The sequence below is a fragment of the Lathyrus oleraceus genome, chromosome 4, assembly GCF_024323335.1.
Source record: "Lathyrus oleraceus cultivar Zhongwan6 chromosome 4, CAAS_Psat_ZW6_1.0, whole genome shotgun sequence".
Taxonomy (NCBI): Eukaryota; Viridiplantae; Streptophyta; class Magnoliopsida; order Fabales; family Fabaceae; genus Lathyrus; species Lathyrus oleraceus.
Genome location: NC_066582.1, coordinates 81,001,051 through 81,023,472, shown reverse-complemented (window position 1 = coordinate 81,023,472; position 22,422 = coordinate 81,001,051). Strand labels below are relative to the sequence as shown.

Genomic DNA, 22,422 nt, shown 5'->3' with positions numbered 1-22,422 from the left:
TTACTGAATTGTAAAGTTGTTGTCACACCTACTGATACAAATCAGAAATTGGATTCTGATTCTGATGGTGATGATGTAGATGCGACAACGTTCAAGCAGTTGGTAGGGTCTCTAAGGTATTTGTGTAATACCAGACCTGATATTTGCTATGCATTTGGAATATGAGTAGGTTTATGAGTAAACTGAAGTAGACTCATTAACAAGTTGCTGTCAGAATTCTGAGGTACATAAAGGAAACTTTGAAGTATGGAGTTTTGTTCCCTTCTGGTGCTGAAACTGGCTCAAAACTTCTAAGCTACTCAGCTTCTGATTCGTGTGGAGATAGAGTTGACAGAAGAAGTACTTCTGGATACTTGCTTAAGTTTCTGGGAAGTGTTATTTCTTGGTGTTCCAAGAAGCAACCAGTTGTTGCTTTGCCAGCCTGTGAAGCAAAATATATTACAGGTGTTGTGACTGCATGTCAAGTTGTGTGTCTTCTGAATTTACTGCAGGATCTGAAGATCAAAGTAAACAAGTCTCTTTAGCTAATGATTGATAATAAGTTTGTAATCAATCTTGCCAAGAACTCAATGATGCATGGCAAAAGCAAGCATATTGAGACTAAGTATCACTTTCTGAGAAATCAGGTTCATAATGGAGTGCTAGAAGTTGTGCATTGTAGCACCCATAAGCAGTTAGCAGATTTTCTGACGAATGCGATCAAGACTGATTAATTTCTCCTCTTGAGGGATGAAATTGGTGTTGTTAGTTTTGATTAAGTTGAATATGAATTAAGAGTTGGTGTTAGAATTAATTCATATTTTTCAGAAACTTGTTAACAAAGTTTGTTAGAGGATATTTTAGTATTTCTCCTAAAGTCTCACTTGTATTTAAGCAAGTGAGTGGTGTAAATAAATTGTACCTTTATTCCTTTTACAATGTGTATGTGTGCATTTTTTTTTGTAACCATTTTGTGTAACCATTTCAAAAGTACTCGAAGTTTGTTATTATTCTCTCTTCTCTTTATTGTTCATTGTTCATCTTTATCACATTGTACACCAACAAAATTAAATGCAAACAATCAACTCTTGGACCATTTACATGTAGTACTCAAATATAAAGATAGTGATGTTTTTCAAAGACACGGATGAAATTAAGTACTCTTGACTCTTCATCCATCTGAGCCTCTAAATAATGCGATGAAATGAATGATGTTTTGAGCTTACGAAAATATCCTTGATTCCTCAATCCACATATAAATAGATGAATACCATTAAGATCGGATAAAATACCATAACTCCTGACTTTTTCCCTAAACCTAATAATTGTTTAGGACCTAAACCTAATAATTGTTTAGGACTGATGGAATGGAATCATATCTTGTCTAAAACTTTCAGATACTCTGCATAGCACAACCCATCATGATAACATTAAAAGACTTTAAATTACTTAACTTCCTACAAAAATCTCAAGCTAAGTTCTAAAAGCTGAAAAAAAGCTAGAATGAAAAGTAAAAAAATCTGAGTTGCGTGTTACCGATCTAAAAGCAAAAAACTAAAATTGAAAAACACTCATTCTGGTGTTCTTAAGCAACCTCCAGGAAGAAGGAACTTAAACTTATCAGCATTTTCTATCAAGTAAGCAGGAAGATTAACCGCAGAAGCCGAACGAGGTATCGGCCCCAACCTTTTAATCAACTCCTGGAAGGAGTATTCTTCAGGTAGCATATCGAAAAGATCATCTCCTTTGCAAATAAGTTCCTGAATTCTTGAATGACTAAGGAAAGATTTCCGTTTGACACGGTCTGCGTGGCTATAACCCGTCATTTTGAAGACAAACTCCGAGATATACCGAAAGCAAAAGCTACAATGCCATCCTGCATCTGATAAGACAACATTAGTCTGGCGTGAATGCCGGTAATATGTCCGAGGACCATAGATGTGGGCGCAGGGTTTCCAGTTGTAGTCCACGGGAAACTCGAACGAGTACATGTAGTTTCTCAGTTCAAGATGCATTATGGGAGGAATCCCGTCGCACCATTGAAGAAGTTTCAAAGCATGAGGACTTGGAATCTCATCTGTATCTGACATGAGAACAATATCACCATTGGAAATCCCCGCACGGCGTAACAATGTGTTCATGGCTCCACGTTGTTTTGACTCAAGCACAAACGGGTCCTCGTTTGATCCGCGGACTGAAACTCGACCCGGATTCGAGCCGTGGACAACTTTCTGTTTAGCAAATGCAAATCTCTCCTTGTTTATGTCAAAGAAAAGCGGCTTTGGAATGCCTGTGAACGTGGTACTGGACTCGAGGATCACGAATTTTGTTACATATGGATAAAGCTCATGCCACCTAATCTCTAGCATGTCTAACTCATTACTGAAGATAATTGCATCGAAAATGCGGCGAGGTTGGGAACGAAGCGACCAACCATGAAGCTGGCAGAGGTGATCCATAGAGACATTTTCGGCGTAATAGTGAGGTATAGTGTTGAAAGGGGCAGGAGGGTTATCCCAAAGGGGTCGGAAGAAATAGGCAACCTTTTGGCCATGGACATAAATTCCAATTACACAAATCGGCACAAGTAACAGAAGTAAGAGACAGAAGAACTTAGGAATTTTCCGTCGAGACGTGACGCGAGTTCGGAGAGTCATGCCTTGAAGAAAAAATGTTTAAGATTTCTTATTAATTTCCCCCAATTCAATGATGAGAATGTTGAGGGTCACCTGTTACAATTTCAGTATTAGGTATCAGAAACAAACTATATACAATTTAACAACACATTAGAGACAAATGAATACTAAAGTTGATGTAAAAGAAAATGACCCATAAAAACACTCACTAAACTTGTTGGGGAAAGGAAATTTCTCAAGCATGGATCTAGTTTAAGCAACCAACAAGCTAAAAGTTTCATCTTCATAATAATTGAAAAGAATCAGAAGGTAGTTTTAGTACGAATTTTTTCCTTATTTTTCCTTAGAGATTCTGTTGTTGAAAAGATTTTAGAATCTAAATGTTTGAAAAAGGAAGAAAAAGAATCTAAATAGGAATGATTTAAATGGGAAATTAATTTTGAAGCACACGACAATGATATGCAATTGCATAAACAGGAAAGAAACAAGAACAATAGTTAAAGAAAAATTGCTGGAAAAAAATAAAGAGATTACCTAAGAAGTTTTTGTTGGGAGTTCATTGAAGGAGCGAGAAACTCTTCAGTTTTGGTCTGAGTTTCTCTCTAGGACGAAAGAGGAAACAAACAAACAAACAAGCTGTCTATTTTTTTTAATGCAAAGTGGTCCAGTGCTACCGCAAAATATATTATTTCCTCTTTTTTTATAAAAAGTATCTAATTTAAATTATGCGTGATTCTTAAAAGAATTATTAGAAAGGTTGATTTTAATGATAAATATAATATTATTTATTAAAATATATTTATTAATTGTAGTTAACAAAATACTTGAAAAAGGGAAAGTTAATAAGTAGGGATATAGTAGTGGGAAAAAATAATAGATGTTGGATTGATATTGTGAAAGAATAATTATTTTAAAACAGAGAAAAACTAAAATCATAAATGAGACACTTTTTATAAGACAAAGAAAATATTATTTATTTGAATACTCTTATTAATTATAATTAACAAAGCACTTGGAAAAAGTGAAAGTTAATAAATAGAGATATAATAGTGGAAAAAAATAATAAATGTTGTATTGGTATCGTAAAAAGACAATTAATTTGAGATAGAGAAAAATTATAAATGAGACAATTTTTATGAGAAGAGGGAATAGAAAATAAGTTAAGATATAAAGATAAAAATAAGATGAACAAACCAAAACCCCTTAATGAAAAACTTTATAGCAAGGAAGAGTATTTGAATCAATAATATATTTTTTTTCGTACATAAATATTATTTTTGTTTTAACATTATATACAAAAATATTTGAATCAATAATAAATCTTTTATCATTATTGGTCAATAACTTTATTTTCCTCGTTTCATATAATTTTGCGCATTTTTTTGGGGGAGAAGAAGCAAAAATATATTACTAAATCAAAACTCATACAAAAACGGCAATCAAATGATCCAGCCACCAAAATACAATCACAGCCACAAGCCCATTAAGGCATCATGAGCACACTAATATATTTCCTAAGTTTGTGCTTCATCCAGATCCTATTAGTAATATTGTCTACTATATTAGAAATAATAGCATTTCTATCAATCTTCCCACCAAAACAAACAGAATTCCTGTTTGATGTCATTCTCTACATTCCCAAAATAAATCTTGCATTTATTTGGATTGACAGTCAGCCCTATGGAGTTAGAGAAGTTCTTAAAGGTATGCATCATCAGTTCAATGGACATGGTGTCTCCTCTAGCAGACAAAAGTAAGTCATAAGCAAAACTCATATTGATAAGGCTCGATTTCTCACATTTTGAATGGAAATTGAAATTAGGATTTCCCTTCAGCATTTTTCAGCATTTTCATGCTCCTGTGAAGATATTCCATCATGATAACAAATAACAAGGGGGATAGTGGATCCCCTCGTCTCAAGCCCCTTTTGACTTTGAGAATACTAGTTGTCTCACCATTGATTTTGAATCTGTAAGATGCAGTGGTCACTGTGACCATTATCCACCTTATGAATTTGTCAGGGAAGCTCAACTCTTTCAGAATACTTTCCAAAGCACACCACTATAATATATCATAGGCCTTTTAAAGGTCCATTTGAATAATACATCTAGGAGGGTCACCCTTGGTGTTGTAACCCTTGATTAACTCATAGGCCAGAAGTATATGGTCCTGAATGTGTTTACTAGGCACAAAAGCAGCTTGACTCTCATCAATAATACTCCTAAGAACTTTACTCAATCTGGCTGTCAAAATTCTAGAAATAATCTTATACATATTAGTGCAGGCAGGAAATAGGTCTATAGTCTTTGACCATACTAGCTTGATTGGTCTTGGGAATAAGGGTGACAACAGTGCTATTGATAGCTTTCAAGATTGAGTCTTTCTCAAAAAATTCTCTAATGACATTAAGGACATCCTTGTTAATAGTATTCCAGGTGGCCTTGAAGAATTTTGCCCCAAAACCGTTTATACCAGGAGTAGTATTATCATTAATACCTTTGAGAGCAGACTTGACTTTCTGATCAGTGACATGCTCAATTAGGGACTATCTCTGATCAACATCCAGGTGGGGCCCCTATCTCATAGCAATCATATTTATACTGTCCATTTTCTGATTTGATTTTCCAACCAGCTCACCATAAAAATGTAGAATCTCCTCTTCAAGCTCATGATGAGTTGTCAGAATGATCCCATCTTTGTTCTTGAGGCTTTTGATATGGTTCATTTGCTGCTTACTTTTCATGGAAGCATGAAAGAAAGCATTATTCCCATCATCAAGCTTAATCCAGTTAATCTTTGCTCTCTGACTAATAAGTTGCTCTTCTATCGTATTCAACTTGATAATATCACTAGTGAGGTTCTTAGCTCTCTCAATGAGATCAGGGTTCATCATGTCCTGAACAAGCTCAGTTTGCACCTTGTTAAGGTTGCCTCTAGTTGTTTCTATTTGATCATTTATGCCTTTAAACCCCCTACTCGTATTTCTGATTACATTCTTCAGATTGTAAAGCTTCTTCCAAACTATGTACATAGCAATACCTTTTACCTGATTATCCCAACTGACTTTTACGGCTTCCAGAAAACCCTCATTATTAATTACTGCATTTTGAAATTTTGCACATTTATTTTTAAAATGTAATAAAAATGAAATGATATAAAGAAAAAATTATATAATAAAAAAACTTATTATTTTTAAAAGAGATAATAAATTAGCGTATATAATTTTTTTCCGTATATAAAAACATTTAAATCAACAATATATACGTTTTCTATATAAATATTATTTTTATTGTGGCATTATTTACAAAAATAGTTGAATCAATATTAAACTTGTTCCGTTTATTATTCATTTTTTTATCAATAACTTCATTTTTCCGTTACATATAATTTTGTGCATTTATTTTTGAAATATAATAGAAATAAAATGATAAAAAGATAAAATTGTTTAATCAAAATAATTTATTACTTTTAATAAAGATAATAAATCGGTGCCTATAATTTTTTTTGTATATAAAAATATTTGAATCAACAATATATTTTTTTATATAAATATTATTTTTGTTTTTCCATTAATTACAAAAATAATTGAATCAATACTAAACTTGTTTCTGTTATTTATATTGAATCATTTATACCCAAAAATGTGAATAAAAATAACTGTTTTAATTTGGCATTTTATAAAAAAGATAAGTTATAATTGGTCAAAAAAATTTATAATTGATTAACATCATCAAAAATATTAATATCTATAAAATTATGAAAATAATTAAAATATTTAAATCAATAATACATATTATTCCGTATTCGATATTTTAATTAATAGTTTAATTTTTCTTGTTTTATATAATTTTTACAAAAAATAAAAATAAAATTTATTAAAATTTTATTGTATTTAACACTTTATAAAGATCAAAATTTATTATGATTTTCATAATTAATGATAAAAGTTTATTTTAACATAATTTTACAATTATTAAATGTTATATTTAATTTAATAATCAACATCTCTATCACAATATATTTATGATGGGCAAAAAAACAGACTAAATCAATAGATATAACTATACACCTTTTCTTAATATACCAAACAGTGAGAGTGAAGATCATTTGGATTTAGAGAAAATAATTAAGATTTATAGGTTAATCATTTGGTTTTTAGCAGTATGTGTATCCAAGTCACAGTTGTAGTAAGAAGAAAAGTTAAACCTCTATATTGTGCTATTGTGGCAAAATAGCACTTCTTGCTTTTTCGTGCTATAAGAAATGAAATTTTGTCACTTTTTGCTAATGAGTAGTATAATGTCTATAGAGAAACTTATAATTGAAATTCACTTTTTGCTAATGACAAAATGGAACAAATAAAAGTGACAAAATACTACTCATAATGAAATTCACTTTTTAAAAAAGAACAAGAGAGATACCCAAAATGGAACTTGGTTTTTATAATATTTAATAATTGTTTTTTTTTAATTACCTACTATTTCACCGATCTTGTCTCTGTTTATTTGTTTGGGTTCAACTCACCCTTTGTTTGTTTTTCTGTTTAGCATCATCTCACCCATTACGATATATTACTCTTCCTATTCCTATATTCCTTTATATAAATATAATATATTGATTCTTCAATAAATTTAAAAAATAATTTTTTCCTTATATTAAGGACTGGAGATAATAGTTGTTAATTTTCTACAATATTTTTAGAAAATATTTACATACTCTAACATATACTTATCTTCATGTTCTTCTTAATTATTACTAAATTATCTCTATTTATTGATTTTTAGTAGTATGATACAAGTACCATCTCTTTCACAAGATTCATTAAAAAATGTCTCAAAAGAGAAACTTCATGGACACCTGTGTTTTATGTTGTTGTGTTGTTTGAACTTATTTACTACATACTACACCTTCATAAAATTTTCATCTCTAAAAGTGAACAAGGGATGAGTTTTGCAACTATCAAAACTGTTATTTTTGTCAATTTTTCATTCAATTTATACCTGCTTCATGTACAAAATAATAACATTAAAAGACTTTAAATTACTTGACTTCCTACCAAAATCTCAAACTAAGCTCTATTTGCTGAAAGCTAGAATGAAAAGAAGAAAAAAAACTAAGTTGCGTGTTACCGCGCTAAAAACTAAAATCGAAAAACGTTCATTCTGGTTTTCTTAAGCAACCTCCAGGAAGAAGGAACTTAAATTTATCTGCATTTTTTATCAAGTAGGCAGGAAGATTAACCGCAGAAGCCGAACGAGGTATCGACCCCAACCTTTTAATCAAATCCTGGAAGGAGTATTCTTCAGGTAGCATATCGAAAAGATCATCTCCTTTGCAAATAAGTTCCTGAATTCTTGAATGACTAAGGAAAGATTTCCGTTTGACACGGTCTGCGTGGCTATAAGCCGTCATTTTGAAGACAAAGTCCGAGACATACCGAAAGCAAAAGCTACAATGCCATCCTGCTTCTGATAGGAGAACATCAGTCTGGCGTGAATGCCGGTAATATGTCCGAGGACCATAGATGTTGGCGCTGGGTTTCCAGTTGTAGTCCACGGGAAACTCGTACGAGTACATGTAGTTTCTCAGTTCAAGATGCATTATGGGAGGAATCCCGTCGCACCATTGAAGAAGTTTCAAAGTTTGAGGACTCGGAATCTCATCTGTATCTGACATGAGAAGAATATCACCATTGGAAATCCCCGCACGGTGTAACAACGTGTTCATGGCTCCACGTTGTTTTGACTCGAGCACAAACGGGTCCTCGCTTGATCCACGGACTGAAATCCGACCGGGATTCATGCCGTGGACAACTTTCTGTTCAGCAAATGCAAATCTCTCCTTGTTTAAGTCAAAGAAAAGCGGCTTTGGAACGCCTGTGAACGTGGTATTGGATTCAAGGAGCACGAACTTTGTCACGTAAGGATAAAGTTCATGCAATCTAATCTCTAACATGTCTAACTCATTACTGAAGATAAATGCATCGAAAATGCGGCGAGGTTGGGAACGAAGTGACCAGCCATGAAGTTGGCAGAGGTGATCCATAGAGACATTTTCGGCGTAATAGTGAGGTATAATAGTGTCGAAAGGGGCAGGAGGGTTGTCCCAAAGAGGTCGGAGTAAATATACAACCTTTTGGCCATGGACATAAATTCCAATCACACAAATCGGCACAAGTAACAAAAGTAACCGATGAAATAACTTGGGAAATTTTCGCCGAGAAGTGGCGCGAGTTCGGAGACTCATACCTTGAAGTGAAAATGTTTAAGATTTCTTATTAATTTCCCCAATTCAATGATCAGAAAGTTGGGTGTCACCTGTTACAGTTTCAGCATATAAGGTCTCAGAAACAAACAATATACAATTTAACAACACATAAAGGAAATTTCTGTAGCATGAAGTTATTATATGCAAAAATATCACCAAACTATATTCGATAAACCCAGTCTCATGTTCGATAAACCCTAACACAAGTTATTGATTACCCTAATTATAATTATTTAGACTTGATAGGAAAAATTAACTATGCTAGCATAAGAATAATTGAATAATTAGAGAATGATTAAGGAAAGGGTTAAACAATCAAATCGTAAGAATATTCTAAGAAATCCTAAAATTGAAAGACAATTGTTGGATTCGAAAATAGGAAGCATTTGAATGGGAAATTAATTAAAGAAAAATGGGTGAAAATATAAAAAAATAAAAAAAGAGAGATTACCTAAGAAGTTTTTGTTGGGAGGTTCTGTTTCTCTTGAAGTTTGGTTTCTGAGTTTCTGGTTAGGATGAAAGAGGAGAGAAACAGGAGTCACGTGGTTTCAAAAGATGTGCCTGTCATCACGTGGTTTGGTTTTCTCTCTCCTTTTTATATTTTCATCTTATTTTTATTTTGTTACTAAATTAAAAAAAGAAGAAGGTGTTGGTGGGGCGGAGAAAACGGAAGGAGCTAACGAACAAAATTTCCTGCCTTTTCGGCACGTCCTTCTCCATCGGCCAGCTCTATCTATATCCCAGGAATCTCTAAGTTTAGTTTTGTTACTGTTATTCTATTTATTTATTTTAGTTTATTTAACTTTAAATATTTTTTGTGTGAGGATGATTGGTGGCCTGCAACAAATTAAGTACTTACCGTTGGATTGCATCTATTTTTTAATATAAAGAAAATAGGAAATGTTTCATGATTGAACCAAGTACATTTCACTAAATTTCTTTTATACGGAAAATGAATATCTATTAAACTCTTTCAATTAAAAAATATTTTATTTTAATTTAGTTTTAATATATTCTCATAATTAAAATTAATTTTGTTCAATATAAATAGTTTAATTAATTGCATAGTTCATTAACTTAATTTATATTTTTATTTTAATTTCTTAGTTGATATATGTTTATTTTAAATTTTGACAAAAATAAGATTTTTTTTAATAAAACTCAAATATATTTATAAAAAAAAAAAGAGAGCACAAAAAGCAGAGTGAGGTACCAAATTCTTTTAAAGGGAAAATCTAGAAAACGATGATTCAAACCTATTAATAAAGAATTTGCATAATTATTACTCTTCATACGTACATACGTGTATATATATATATATATATATATATATATATATATATAAAAGAATGAAAGAAGTATCCGATCTACAAGTCTCTCATCTAAGTTTGAGTTGTTAAGGGAAAAGAGCAATTTTATTAAAAGCATTGCCCACCAAAAATTCAATTCAATTGAAGACCTAGTTAGCTTTTCCCTGGTAATTAATCTTACAAATCTATAATATAAGAAAATAACATACAGTGGAAATCTCTTAATTGTCCTATCCTTTAAATTTGCCACCTCACCAAAAATAAGGATAGTTTTGGTCCAAATTTTATTTTTTTTCAACTAATGATGTCACATTGTTCAATTCTAACTGTATACTTATTATATTGTGTCTTTGTTTGTTAAGTTTGATTCAATTGATGATGTCACATAGTTATCTTTGGTTCCAAACTAATCAATCCAATTCAATTTTTCCAGCTTTTCTCTATTTTTAATGTCTGTCACATCACTTTTGTACTTTAGCTTTTCCTCCTTTCTCTCTCCGGATGTTCATCTCACTCTTCCTCTTCTTTGTTCATGTTCTTCTGCTATTTTGATTCTTTCTTCTAACATGGTTTACGAAAATGCTTTTGACGTGCAATGTGCGGTTTAACGACGGTGGTAGATCTGTGGTGATTTTCGGCGATGAGGGTGGTGGTGGTCGAATTTGAAATGGTCGATGTGTTTTACCAACGTGTTGCTTCAAACTTGTCTTTTCTCTTCTGAAAGTTATTGTTTGTTTTTGTTCCAGAAATGAAGACGATATTGTTTTCTCTTTTTTTCATATTACAATGTTTCTTTGGTAAGTCAACCTTATTTGTTTTTGTTTTTGATTTGTTGGTTTTGTTTTGTGATTATCCATAATAAATGTTTGTTTCCTCTTATCCTCTACATCTTTGTTAGCTTGAGCGTTTTACGGTGGTATGCGGTAGATATATGGCAAAGCTCCAAACTTTCTTGAAGTTTTTCAAAGTAGATGTTGTTTGTTGGAGATGTCTCCGTTGAGTTGGTTAGGCATTGCATGCATGAAGCTACTGTTGTTGGTGAACTAATTTTTATTTCGGTCGTTTACGTGGTGGTAAGTCATAAACAAATGTTGTTGGCAATTACTTTTGAATAATTTTATTCTTATAATTTGTTTTCAAATTTCATTTCGTATTAGTTATCTTAAGGGATACAATATTATGTGACCAAATTTGAGTTGAGATGAATTGAAAGTAATTTCTTCTTTCTTGAAGTGTGCAGATAAACTGTATTCAATATTTTATCCTATTGGATTCATTTTCTACCAATATCTAGATTTAGTGAAGTAATTCATAAGAGTTAATGAATTCATTGGTTGATTCATGTTGTAATGAAGTTGATATTGTGCTAGCTTTTATAAGAGATAATGTCAATTACATAGTTAAATATATGTTGCAACAAGTGTCTCAATATTTGGTCGATTGAGATATATGGTTTCTATGTTACAATTTTTAGCTGATGAAATATCATTTTTGGGATCAAAACTTTCTAATAATGTTTAACATGTGATAAGGTGTTCAACAATTTAGAATGACTTTAAGATGAGACTACTAAAATGAATAATTAGATTTAATGACTTGTCGTTAACCTTTATGTTTGTCTTATTTTTTGATAATCTCATGTATATTTAGTTGCAGAATGTATGTATAAAAGTGGCTTCCTTGAGTACGAATCACTATGGAGATAGCTTTCAGAATAACTGTCGATGGTCATTTTCATAGAAAAGATTGAAACTTTACATTGATTTTAAGTTCTACTGATACACACGGTGTCGTAGGTAGTGACACTCTCTTTGATCATGCTTAGGTATTTCTTATGTTGTATTATACTGGGATATCTTCATATATTATGCCTTTCTCTTACTTCAGGATAACATTTGAACAGTAGCAATGGCTTAGAAGTCTTTTTGGGTTACACGGGCTCACTAATCAGAGACGATTCTTAACTCGGTGATTTTGCATATGCTGAAACATCAACTTTGTCACTTTCAACAAATGAGTCTGTTTCTGGTAAGGACTTGGAAGGTGTAGGATCTTTTAATACAACATGTTTGTTAAGCTCAACTCAATACTTGAAATATGATATTCTCATATATGATCTTGGAAACCTAGAGATAGTTTCCCATGTTTCACTTTTATGTCCTGTTGATGGATGCATGATAAAAGTCAATGTGTCTGACAACATTAAACTTGGTCAAAATGCATCTATTGTTGCAAGATATATTTTGAATTTTAAATTTATCAAAAGTCTATGGATTTAACATTTGTATGATGGTTTTCTATTCAAATGTGACATTGTAACCTTCTTTGATCTATGTAGTCAGTTTTACCTTTGTTGTTGTAGTTCAAATACAAACACGAAACACCTAATGTTTTCCGTTATAACTTCATATGGTTTTCACTTCCTTGTCTTTCTATGAAAAGTATGAAGTTTTATTACATCCATATCATTGCAAGGAGGATTTCAACTAACATTGATTTTCTTATATTTCAAGATTTTGTTCCATTTATGCATTTTTCCACGGGCCAGCGGGTTGACGGGTTATAAAAGTGGTCTGGTCCGAATTTAAATAGGCGGGCCCAGTAGCAAAAGTTGAAATGCGGGTACCGTGACCCGCCCAAGTGAAGGACCTATGCTTCTGTTAGTTGTTTTGTGATTCTGATATTGATGTTTTGATTTAGACAGATGGAGCATCAACAGAATATCAACAAAGAATCACATAGCAAGTGCCATGTAATTGTAAGTGTATTCAATTTTGTGTGTTTGTGTGTGTAAAAATCAAAGCTTCTTATTGTATTCAATTGTGTCTTTGTTTGTGTTAAAATCAAAGAATCATAGACTTCTTACTGTTAATGAAACACTCTTTCCTTTGTTACCAGAATGTTACAGTCATATTTTGTCATGACTTTTCTTATTTGTTAAACCTTGGTTTGCCTATTAAGGGATTATTTCTATGTGTACAACTTCGTTCGTTTGTTGTTTATTTCTATTATTTCTATCTTTCGTTTTGAAACATGTTTACCCTTTTTTATCATAATACGTATTAACTTCTGAATGGTAATATGTATTAACTTATGCATGATAATATGTATTTTTATAATAATATGAGATTGCTAATCTATTTTTTTTGTAATGATGCTTCACTTATTGTATAAAATTGTTATGTATTCAAATATTACAATAACCTATTGATTTGATGAATAAATAAAAATATGTTTCAAATAAATTTTTTAGCATAGTTTGTATGAGACAAAATTTTCTATTCAATATTGTTTAGTAACAAAGTTAAGGTAGTTTGTTTTTCCCCCAAATAGCTTGTATTTTGGACATCAATATATAAATGTAATTACTTTATGGTTGTATTTTCTGCAAGATATCTAAAAAAAACACCAACAATTAGACGATAATTTATTCCTTGAAAAAGTATCACAATAACCATCCTTTGATCCAGTTTGATGACAGTATAGAAAAGCAAGCCTATGCATCTCATGCATTATGAGACTTTTTTTATCACATTGCTCCTTTTTTGAAATAATATTCTCAATATACCCCATTTTGAAAATAATTTTCTAGAATACCCCATTTTATTTCTTTGACTCGCTTATTCAAAGGACGAGTTGCTCAAGAACGAAATATGAAGGTATTGACTCGTCCATTGGTTGGACGAGTACTAACATGAATATTTTTCCATGCATGAACTCGGCCAATGGATGGCCGAGGGAATGAAGGTTATTTTTTTTTGTTTTTTAAATTAATTTAATAAATCTAATGAATTAATTTTATTTTTAAATATAATATTATGTCTCATTATTATAATTAATTATAAATACAATTATTACAATTAATTACAATTATTAAATCAATTTTTAAATTTAATAAGACATAATATTACAACAATTTTTATAATTATTTTGTTTTTGTAATAAGTAATAATAATTGTATTAAAAAACAAAATTAATTCATTTAAAAACAATTATTATTTCAAAATCTTGTTAATTTTTTTAGGAAAAATATTATTTTTTGCAGAGTCTCTCTACCCACAGTCTGTGAAAAATCTCGTTAATTTTGCAAATGCAAGTGATTACAAAATTGTTATGAAAATAGGGGTTACTCCCTCTATTTATAATTGAGCTAGCTTGCTCCCTAAGCTAAAGCCAAAAAATTATAAATACCCAAAATGCTTATTTTGGTCTAAGTCGAAATCATGTGTCAAACAACCTGCTTCAACACTTTGATATCTAATACAACTTGACGCACACTACCTATTTCGACACTTCCTTACTTCAGTCGAGCAACCTGCTTTGACACAATGAATTACAATTCAACACACCATCTAATTCATTGTGTCTAAACTATATATATTCATCATAGATCTTAACTTCTTAAACACTTCGACCTGCACTCCTTTCGTCATGATATATGCAATCTGATTCTCAGTTTTGCAGTGTTCCAAGTTCAGCTTCGCTTCTGCTACATGCTCTTAAAGATAGTGAAACCTCATTTCGATGTGTTTGCTTCGTCCATGTGCTATCATATTCTTCGCTAGACTGATAGCAGACATGTTGTCGATCTTCATGGTAATTGCTTCATCATTCTTCCCTGTAATCTCTTCGACCAATTTCACCATCCAAGTTGCTTGACATGCACGAAGAAAAGCAACTATGTATTTTGCTTCACACGATGAGAATGCCACTACTGGTTCCTTTCTTGAACTCTAAGCAACCGGTGCACCACCTAGCATAAACACATATCCAACTGTAGATTTTCCATCCTCAGCATCACTACACCAACTTGAGTCAGTGTATCTCACTAGTTTGCATTCTTTTCCTTCATCAGCTGCAGGAAACAAAATTCCATAGTTAAGAGTTCCTTTGAGATACCTTAGTATCCTCTTAGTCGCTGCTAGGTGTGATACCTTTGACTTCTGCATGAATCTACTCACCATACCAACATTGTATGCTAGATCAGGCATTGTGTGACAAAGATATCAAAGTGATCCAATGAGTGTTATGTACTGTATTGGAATGACATCATCTTCATATGTGTCTTTCAATAGTTACAATTTGGACTCAGGTGGAGTCGAAGTTGGGTTACAATCTTGCATCTCAAATCTCTTAAGTATTTCGCCTGCATATCTTCTTTGATGCATCATCAAACCTCTATCACTCTTGTATAATTCGATGCCAAGTAAATATGAGAGATTTCCCATGTCTGACATTTCAAACTCTTCATTTAGGTCATGTTTGAAATCTTTGATCTCCTTCTTGCAACTTCCTGTATTTAACAGGTCATCGACATAGAGACATAGTATAAGCAATTCACTATTGCTCTTTCTTACGTATACTCCATGCTCAGTTGTGCACTTCACAAATTCCTTCTCCCTTAGGAAACTGTCGATCTTCTTATTCCAAGATCTTGGAGCTTTCTTAAGTCCATACAGGCTTTTATGTAGCCTGTATACTTTTCTTTCTTCGCCTTGTTTTACAAATCCAGCTAGTTGTGCAACATACACTTCTTCATATAAGGGGTCATCCAAGAATGCACATTTCACATCCATCTGACATGTGTTCCAGTTGTTCATGTTTGCTAGACCAACAACCAACCTGATTATTTTGATCCTAGCAAGAGGTGCAAAAAAATCATTGAAGTTGATTCCTTCCTTCTAAAGAAATCCTTTCGCTACAAGTATTGTCTTGTGTCGAGTTACTTTACCTTTGGGATTCAATTTCACCTTGTATACCCACTTCACATTGATTGCCTTCTTGCCTTTAGGCAATTCAACAAGTGACTAAGTTTTGTTGTCTTCGATGGACTTCAGTTACTCATTCATTACTTTCACCCACTTCGAATCCTTAAATGCCTCAGCTGCATTGACTGGTTTGACATATGCATAGAAAATATTATGTACCAACTCACCTTCATCATCGACCATATCTTCTGATATAATCACACATTCTTACAACCTTGCAGGCACGTGTCTTGTTCTTTGAGGTTTGCTTGTGCTTGCTTGACCTCTGACTTCTTTATGTCGAACGTCTCTTTCGACTCCACTTGCTGCTTCTTCACATAAGATTCTTACTGAATCCTTCTTGACATTTTCAGTCAAATCCCATTCCTTAAGCTCATCTATGATCACATCCCTGTTGATCACCACTGGCTTATTTAGTGGGTCGAACAACTTGTAACCTCTAATTAAATAATATCATATTAGGATCATCTGACTCGACTTGTCATCAAGTTTTCCTCTCAACTGATCTGACACATGTCTATATGCTATAGATCCAAATACCTTCAGATGACTTAAGCTAGGCTTAACACCATCTAGTCAAATAATATCCTTTTAGCTTCTTTGTTGGACATCTATTCAACATATATGTAGCTATCAACACTATTTCTCCCCATAATTCTTTGGATAGATGCTTGCCTTTCAACATACTTCTCACCATGGTCATGATGGTTCTATTATTCCTTTCTTCCATTCCATTATGTTGTGGAGTGTAGGGTGGCACCACCTCATGTACAATCCCTTCTTTCTCACATAATGCGTCAAAGTCTTTTGACACATATTCTCCATCACCATCAGTCCTCATAATATTGAGCTTTCGACCATTTTGTCTTTTGACCATATATTTAAACTTGGCAAATACCTCGATCACTTCAATTTTCTTCTTGATTAGGTAAGTCTACAGTTTTCGACTGAAATCATCTACGAATGTGACAAAGTATCTATTACCTCCAATCGAATCCACCTGGATAGGACCATACGTATAAGAGTATATGACTTCAAGGATTGCCTTCGACTTGCTTCCTGCATCCTTGATGAAGATGTTCTTGTACTGCTTCGTCTGCACACATTCTTCACACACTTCATTTGAAATGTCGATTTCTGGTAACCCTGAAACCATGTTTCTTCTTTTCAGATCTCTGATGTCTTTGAAATTGAGATGGAAAGTCTATAGTGTCATATCCATTCATCCTTGCTAGTTGCAGTTGCAAGACACTTGTGCTCCATCACATAAAGTTTAATCCTGAGGGTTATATACTGAGACATAGGTGCCTTCAAGATTAAACTTCCACCTAAGTCGAGAACTCTCATCATCTTGTCTTTGATTGATACTTGGTAGTTATTTTTGACCAACTGGCCTATGCTGAGCAAATTATTTTTCATGCCTGGTATGTACAATACATTGAAAATTACTGACCTTTTGACATATTTCCTCATGATCAGAACATCACCAATACCTTCAGCTGCTAGAGTATTGTCATTTGCAAATTTCACCATGTTCTTCATCGAAGGTTTTTTGTTGACAAACTAATCCTTCCTACCAGTCATGTGTGATGAGCATCCTGAGTCGAAATACCATTCGTCCTATAATCTTTCTTCATTTCTTGTTGTGACCATCAATAACATCTCTTCTTCTTCATGCTTTACAAACTTTGCACCAGTTTCTTTATTCTTCTGTTTTTCAGGACAATCACTTGAGTAGTGACCATACTTCTGACAATTGAAACACTGAATCTGACTTTTGTCAGGTTTTCGACCACCACCTCTTCCTCTACCTACACCACCATCTCTTTGGTTGCTTTTGTGTGAGGGCTTTCTCTAATTCGACCAACCCCTTTCTTGCTGATTTCGACCAGTCGAATTGTTGTAGCCGCCTCTACCTTTGTTGTTGACCCACTTCCCTTTGCCTTTCTTTTCTCTTGTTGACTGTGCATGCAAAGCCATATCACTCTTTGACTTGCCTGCAGCTCTTTCATCCCTTTTTTGTTCATGAGATTTAAGCGTCCTTTGAAGCTCTTCCTTTGTCAATGTTGACAAATCTTTCGAATCTTCTATGGCTACTACGTGGTCGAACTTTGGAGTCAATGACCTCAAGATCTTTGAAACAACTAATCTTGATGTCAACACTTCTCCACATACCTTGATTTGATTCACTAGTTTTGTAACTCTAGTAAAAAATCAGTTATGATTTCATTGTCTTCCATCTGAAGCAATTTGTACGTTATTTTGTGAGTTTGTAATCTCACCCTCTTTCACCTTCTCTCCGCCTTCAAATGATTTTTCCAGAATTTCTCATGCTTCTTTCGTTGATTCAACATCACTAACCTTTTCGAAATTATCAGAATAAACACATTTATGGATTATAAAGAAGGCTTTATAATCTTTCTTCATCAATTCTCTGTGTCCAACTTTTTCTTCATCCATCGTGTTTGCTGCAAGCGGTGTCACTTCATCCTTCACAAGATCCCAAAGATCTTGATAGCAAAAGATAAGATTTATCTACTTGCACCAATTCTCGTAATTCTGATTCTTCAGAATTGGGAGACTCGCCGAAAAATTCTCGTTCAATGATTCATCACCATCGCGTTTTACTTCCCACTAATCGCTCAGTCAGTGCTCTAGATACCAGATGTTGGAATTAAATCCAAAATTTTGAGTAATTCCGAGTCAATCTTGATGAACAAGATTCAATCAACCGATCGAATTCCCACTTATTCTTCACTACATGTTTCAACATTTTTTTACTTCTATCGAGTAACCTACTTCGACACAAGGAATTATAATTCAAAATAATCCAAATATATTATGTTTTCTCTTTAACATTTCAATCATTTGTCTCGGTGTATGTATTTGGAGAAAAATAGATAATTGAGTGACAACCAAAATAATTATGAAAGTAAAGAAACTTGATAATGGTGTAGTCATCATTTCTACGCAAATATCTCAGACACAAAATCATATCCATAAAATGCATAAAACCTAAATCCCCAACTAGAAAAATACAACACGTCAATCATTTGTTGGTCATAAAAACGAATTAGACATAAATCTCCAAATCAAACATTTTTCACAAATCTGTCATTAAAAGAGAACATAGGCAGTTGAGAGTGAACTTTCGCAAGTTATGTTGTGTAACCATTACAAGCGCATGTTATTTAAAAAAAGAACGTGTCATAGAACCGTAGCAGAACTTCATAAGGGTGGTTCAAAAGCTAACCGTCTTAGCTTCAATTCTTTTTCCAAATTAATGAGGCGGTAGTAAAAAACCGCCGTGCCAGCCGCTGCAATATCTCTGGGAGGACGGTTCCGACAGAACTGCCACACTTTATTTTCTTTTGGTGCAAATCATATTTTTTTCGTATGGTTTAAATTCGTTAAATTTTAAATTCTTTTGTTTGGATAGAATAATAAATTATATATAGTTAATTTTTTTCCGCCATTTTTTATAAGAATTTAATTGAAAATACATTGACAATATAAAATGATTTTACATTGTTAGTTAATCTGATACGTTGAATGTTATAAAATTTTAACTTTTATTTTAATCACATATAAAATAATGTAAATAAATGATGATGAATTGACAGTGTAAAATTATATATTTATATTAATTAATCTTTTTTATAAATTGTAAAATTTTTGGGTCAATAAAAATTTAAAAAATAAGAACCAATTTGCACTTTTAAAAAAATTTAAAGGGACTAATTAGTACAATTTAAAATTTATTAAAGATCATTTTGAAATTTTTAAAAATTTTAGAGATAAATTTTAAAATTTTGAAAACTATGATGATCGACATGCAAAATTTAAAATGATGATAATAGTCTAATTGACATTCACATTTTATGATACAGGAAAGAAATTTTAAATTCTTTGATTTTAGGTATCATTTTAAAATCATTAAATTTATTTTGCATAAAATATTTTAATAATTCATCATTTTTTTTATCTAAACAATAAATTTTGTACAAATCTTTTTAAATTCCATCAAAATATTATATCTATCTCATTAAAATATTTTATCCAAACACGTATTTTATAGAGACTTTTGTTTGATTGAAACCGAGTCCAGTTTTCATTTATTTTTTATTGTTGTTTTAGTAAGAAGGTTTGGGAGAAAGTGTTTTCTTGGTTAGGATTGGAGGATATATATAGTCAGGATCAAATGATACAAAAGTATCAAATTCAATAACATGACACCTCCGATAACTCTTCACTCTATGTCCATATAACAAACTTCATTGATGGATTGAAAACCATTAACATATAGATCACTCTATAAAATTTAAAATCAATCAAAAATCATTTAATATGTTAAAGAGAATTACTAAATACGTTGAACTTTATGTATCTGGTTTACATGTCAAATGATTTCCGATTGACATGTTAAAAAGTTATCGAAGATGTCATATTATTTAATTTGACACATTGGTGTTATTTGATCTTGACTTATATATATATATATATATATATATATATATATATATATATATATAAAGTTTTACACCGTCGATTCATCACCATCATCCGTTTGTATTACTTTATAGATTTTTAAAATAAAAGTCAAACTTCTTTTAATATTCGACGTCTATGATTAACTGACGGTGTAAAATCCTTTTACACCGATGGTATAAATCTAATAAAAAAAATTAACTTTAGATTGAATCATATATGACATATCATATATAATAATAATAAAATTTATTATTAATATATTAAAATTATTCTCATTTTTTATCAAAAAAATATTTTCATAAATTGTGTCAAAAAGAAATCTTCACGTAAATGTAATTCACTGTAAAAATAAAAAACCTAAAATTAGTGAAAATGATATTTAGACGAAAAAAATCATTACACTACCTAAATATATATAATCTGAACAGTACATATATTCAAGAAAACCAACAAAATATATATATATATATATATATATATATATATATATATATATATATATATATATATATATATATATATATATATATATATATATATATATATATATATATATATATATATATATATATATATATATATATATATATATGAAGGAGAATTGCGGTCCAAAACGCAGCGGAAATTAAAAAATTTCTCCTTTAGAGATCCTTACGAATGGTCATGATCAGTGATAGAATATTTACCTCTTGTGACGATTGAAACCTTTGGTGCAGATCTCTTCTGACAATCAAAACCTTTGATGCAGATCCACGAAGCGATCACGAACGTTGAACGATGACAACGTCTCTACTCAGTCCACACGAACGGGTTCCTTCAATCTCAGTGCTAGCTGGTACGAATGAAGGCTTTGAGTGAGAGAGAGAGAGAGAGAGTGAGAGAAAACGAAAATAATGCAACCGCAAATTTTTGCTTCTGCATAAGGGTTCTATTTATAGAACCACTTGTGTGGCTTCAAGCTAAAAGCCCACTTAAGTGTATTTTGGCCCATATCTTATAATATGCCCAAAATCACTTAAGCTCATGGTACCTTACCATATTTCGTATTCTACTCAAGTACACCGTACCTTACGATGTTCTATAACTCACTTAAGGGCACCGTACCTTACGGTATTCCTTAGTTACTCTATCTCTCATCAATCCGTCCTTTGTGTGTGACCTTGTAGGTTTTCGTGACGTTGACAATTATACTAAATCACATATTTAATATAATAAACAGTGAGTGGTATCTAGCAACACATCACTGCTACCCAAGACACGAAAATGTCATGTGATCTGACAAAACCTTTATGTGATAATAATTATGTGTATAATTACCCTTTTGCCCTTATGTCTATATTGAACACAAGGCATAGACCGTGTCATCCTTGTCCATTTCAATATTGGGCCCGTAGACATTTATCCTGTTATGCAGGATAGGCAAATTCCATCTAGGTCACTCATGTCCCTCAGCATGCTTCGTGGAGTACCCATCAACTGTCTTTATGGTTATCCAGTTACGGACAACGTTGGATCAGCAATAAAGCACTCGACTCTACATCTAGGATCCATAGTGGTTTCAGGTCGGAGAGTGGAATACACTATTATCACCATGAGAATAACTTATGACACTTTGCATAACTTTCTATATAGTATTCTCATAGCGGGTCAATCCGGTATAAATATTACTCTTAATATTCATACCTATGTTTAAGACTTGATAACTCTTTATCCATGATCCATGAGATGTGATCATCAGTCTACAAACATAATAGTCTTAATGCTTTAATGTTATCCCACTTCACACTAAAGCTCGACTACGGATACTTTAGGAATAGTGTCCTTATGTTTAATGTGTTCTCATGATTAAGTCACACTTAATACATTAAACGGACTATCTATTCCAGGGACTTTATTAATCAACCATAATAAAGAGAATGCCTTTTATTATTCGATACAAGTACCAAAATGTATTGGCCTCTAGGGCTTACA

At 32.2% G+C, this 22,422-nt stretch overlaps 2 protein-coding genes and 1 long non-coding RNA gene across 6 annotated transcripts; 1 reads left to right on the top strand and 2 right to left on the bottom strand.

The window, feature by feature from the left end:
* Positions 1-1,344: 1,344 nt before the first annotated feature.
* LOC127073522 (uncharacterized) lies at positions 1,345-9,350 on the bottom strand. 3 transcript variants are annotated; one of them, XM_051014688.1, is made up of 2 exons: positions 9,334-9,350; positions 1,345-2,708 (listed from the first exon to the last, which is right to left on the bottom strand). In XM_051014688.1, exon 2 carries the CDS (start codon positions 2,634-2,636, stop codon positions 1,551-1,553), a length of 1,086 nt encoding a protein of 361 aa, XP_050870645.1. In that variant the 5' UTR covers positions 2,637-2,708; positions 9,334-9,350; the 3' UTR covers positions 1,345-1,550. The 3 variants fall into 3 exon arrangements, with proteins under 3 accessions (XP_050870645.1, XP_050870644.1, XP_050870646.1); XM_051014687.1 differs by lacking the exon at positions 9,334-9,350 and adding an exon at positions 3,150-3,291; XM_051014689.1 differs by lacking the exon at positions 9,334-9,350 and adding an exon at positions 2,825-3,092.
* On the bottom strand, positions 7,562-9,481 carry LOC127073521 (uncharacterized). The gene is made up of 2 exons (XM_051014686.1): positions 9,334-9,481; positions 7,562-8,932 (listed from the first exon to the last, which is right to left on the bottom strand). Exon 2 carries the CDS (start codon positions 8,859-8,861, stop codon positions 7,773-7,775), a length of 1,089 nt encoding a protein of 362 aa, XP_050870643.1. The 5' UTR covers positions 8,862-8,932; positions 9,334-9,481; the 3' UTR covers positions 7,562-7,772.
* A 1,204-nt stretch (positions 9,482-10,685) lies between these two features.
* LOC127073525 (uncharacterized) lies at positions 10,686-12,989 on the top strand. Of its 2 annotated transcripts, none has more exons than XR_007785779.1 (5): positions 10,686-10,989; positions 11,091-11,265; positions 11,849-11,988; positions 12,080-12,220; positions 12,706-12,989. It is a non-coding gene; the product is annotated as an uncharacterized LOC127073525 (long non-coding RNA). The 2 variants fall into 2 exon arrangements; XR_007785778.1 differs by having other exon boundaries at positions 11,843-11,988.
* The last annotated feature ends 9,433 nt before the right edge of the window (positions 12,990-22,422 follow it).

Bases quoted from the DNA above. Each gene is read 5' to 3' on its own strand.
- LOC127073522 (XM_051014688.1), bottom strand. From the start codon at position 2,636: ATGACTCTCCGAACTCGCGTCACGTCTCGACGGAAAATTCCTAAGTTC.
- LOC127073521 (XM_051014686.1), bottom strand. From the start codon at position 8,861: ATGAGTCTCCGAACTCGCGCCACTTCTCGGCGAAAATTTCCCAAGTTA.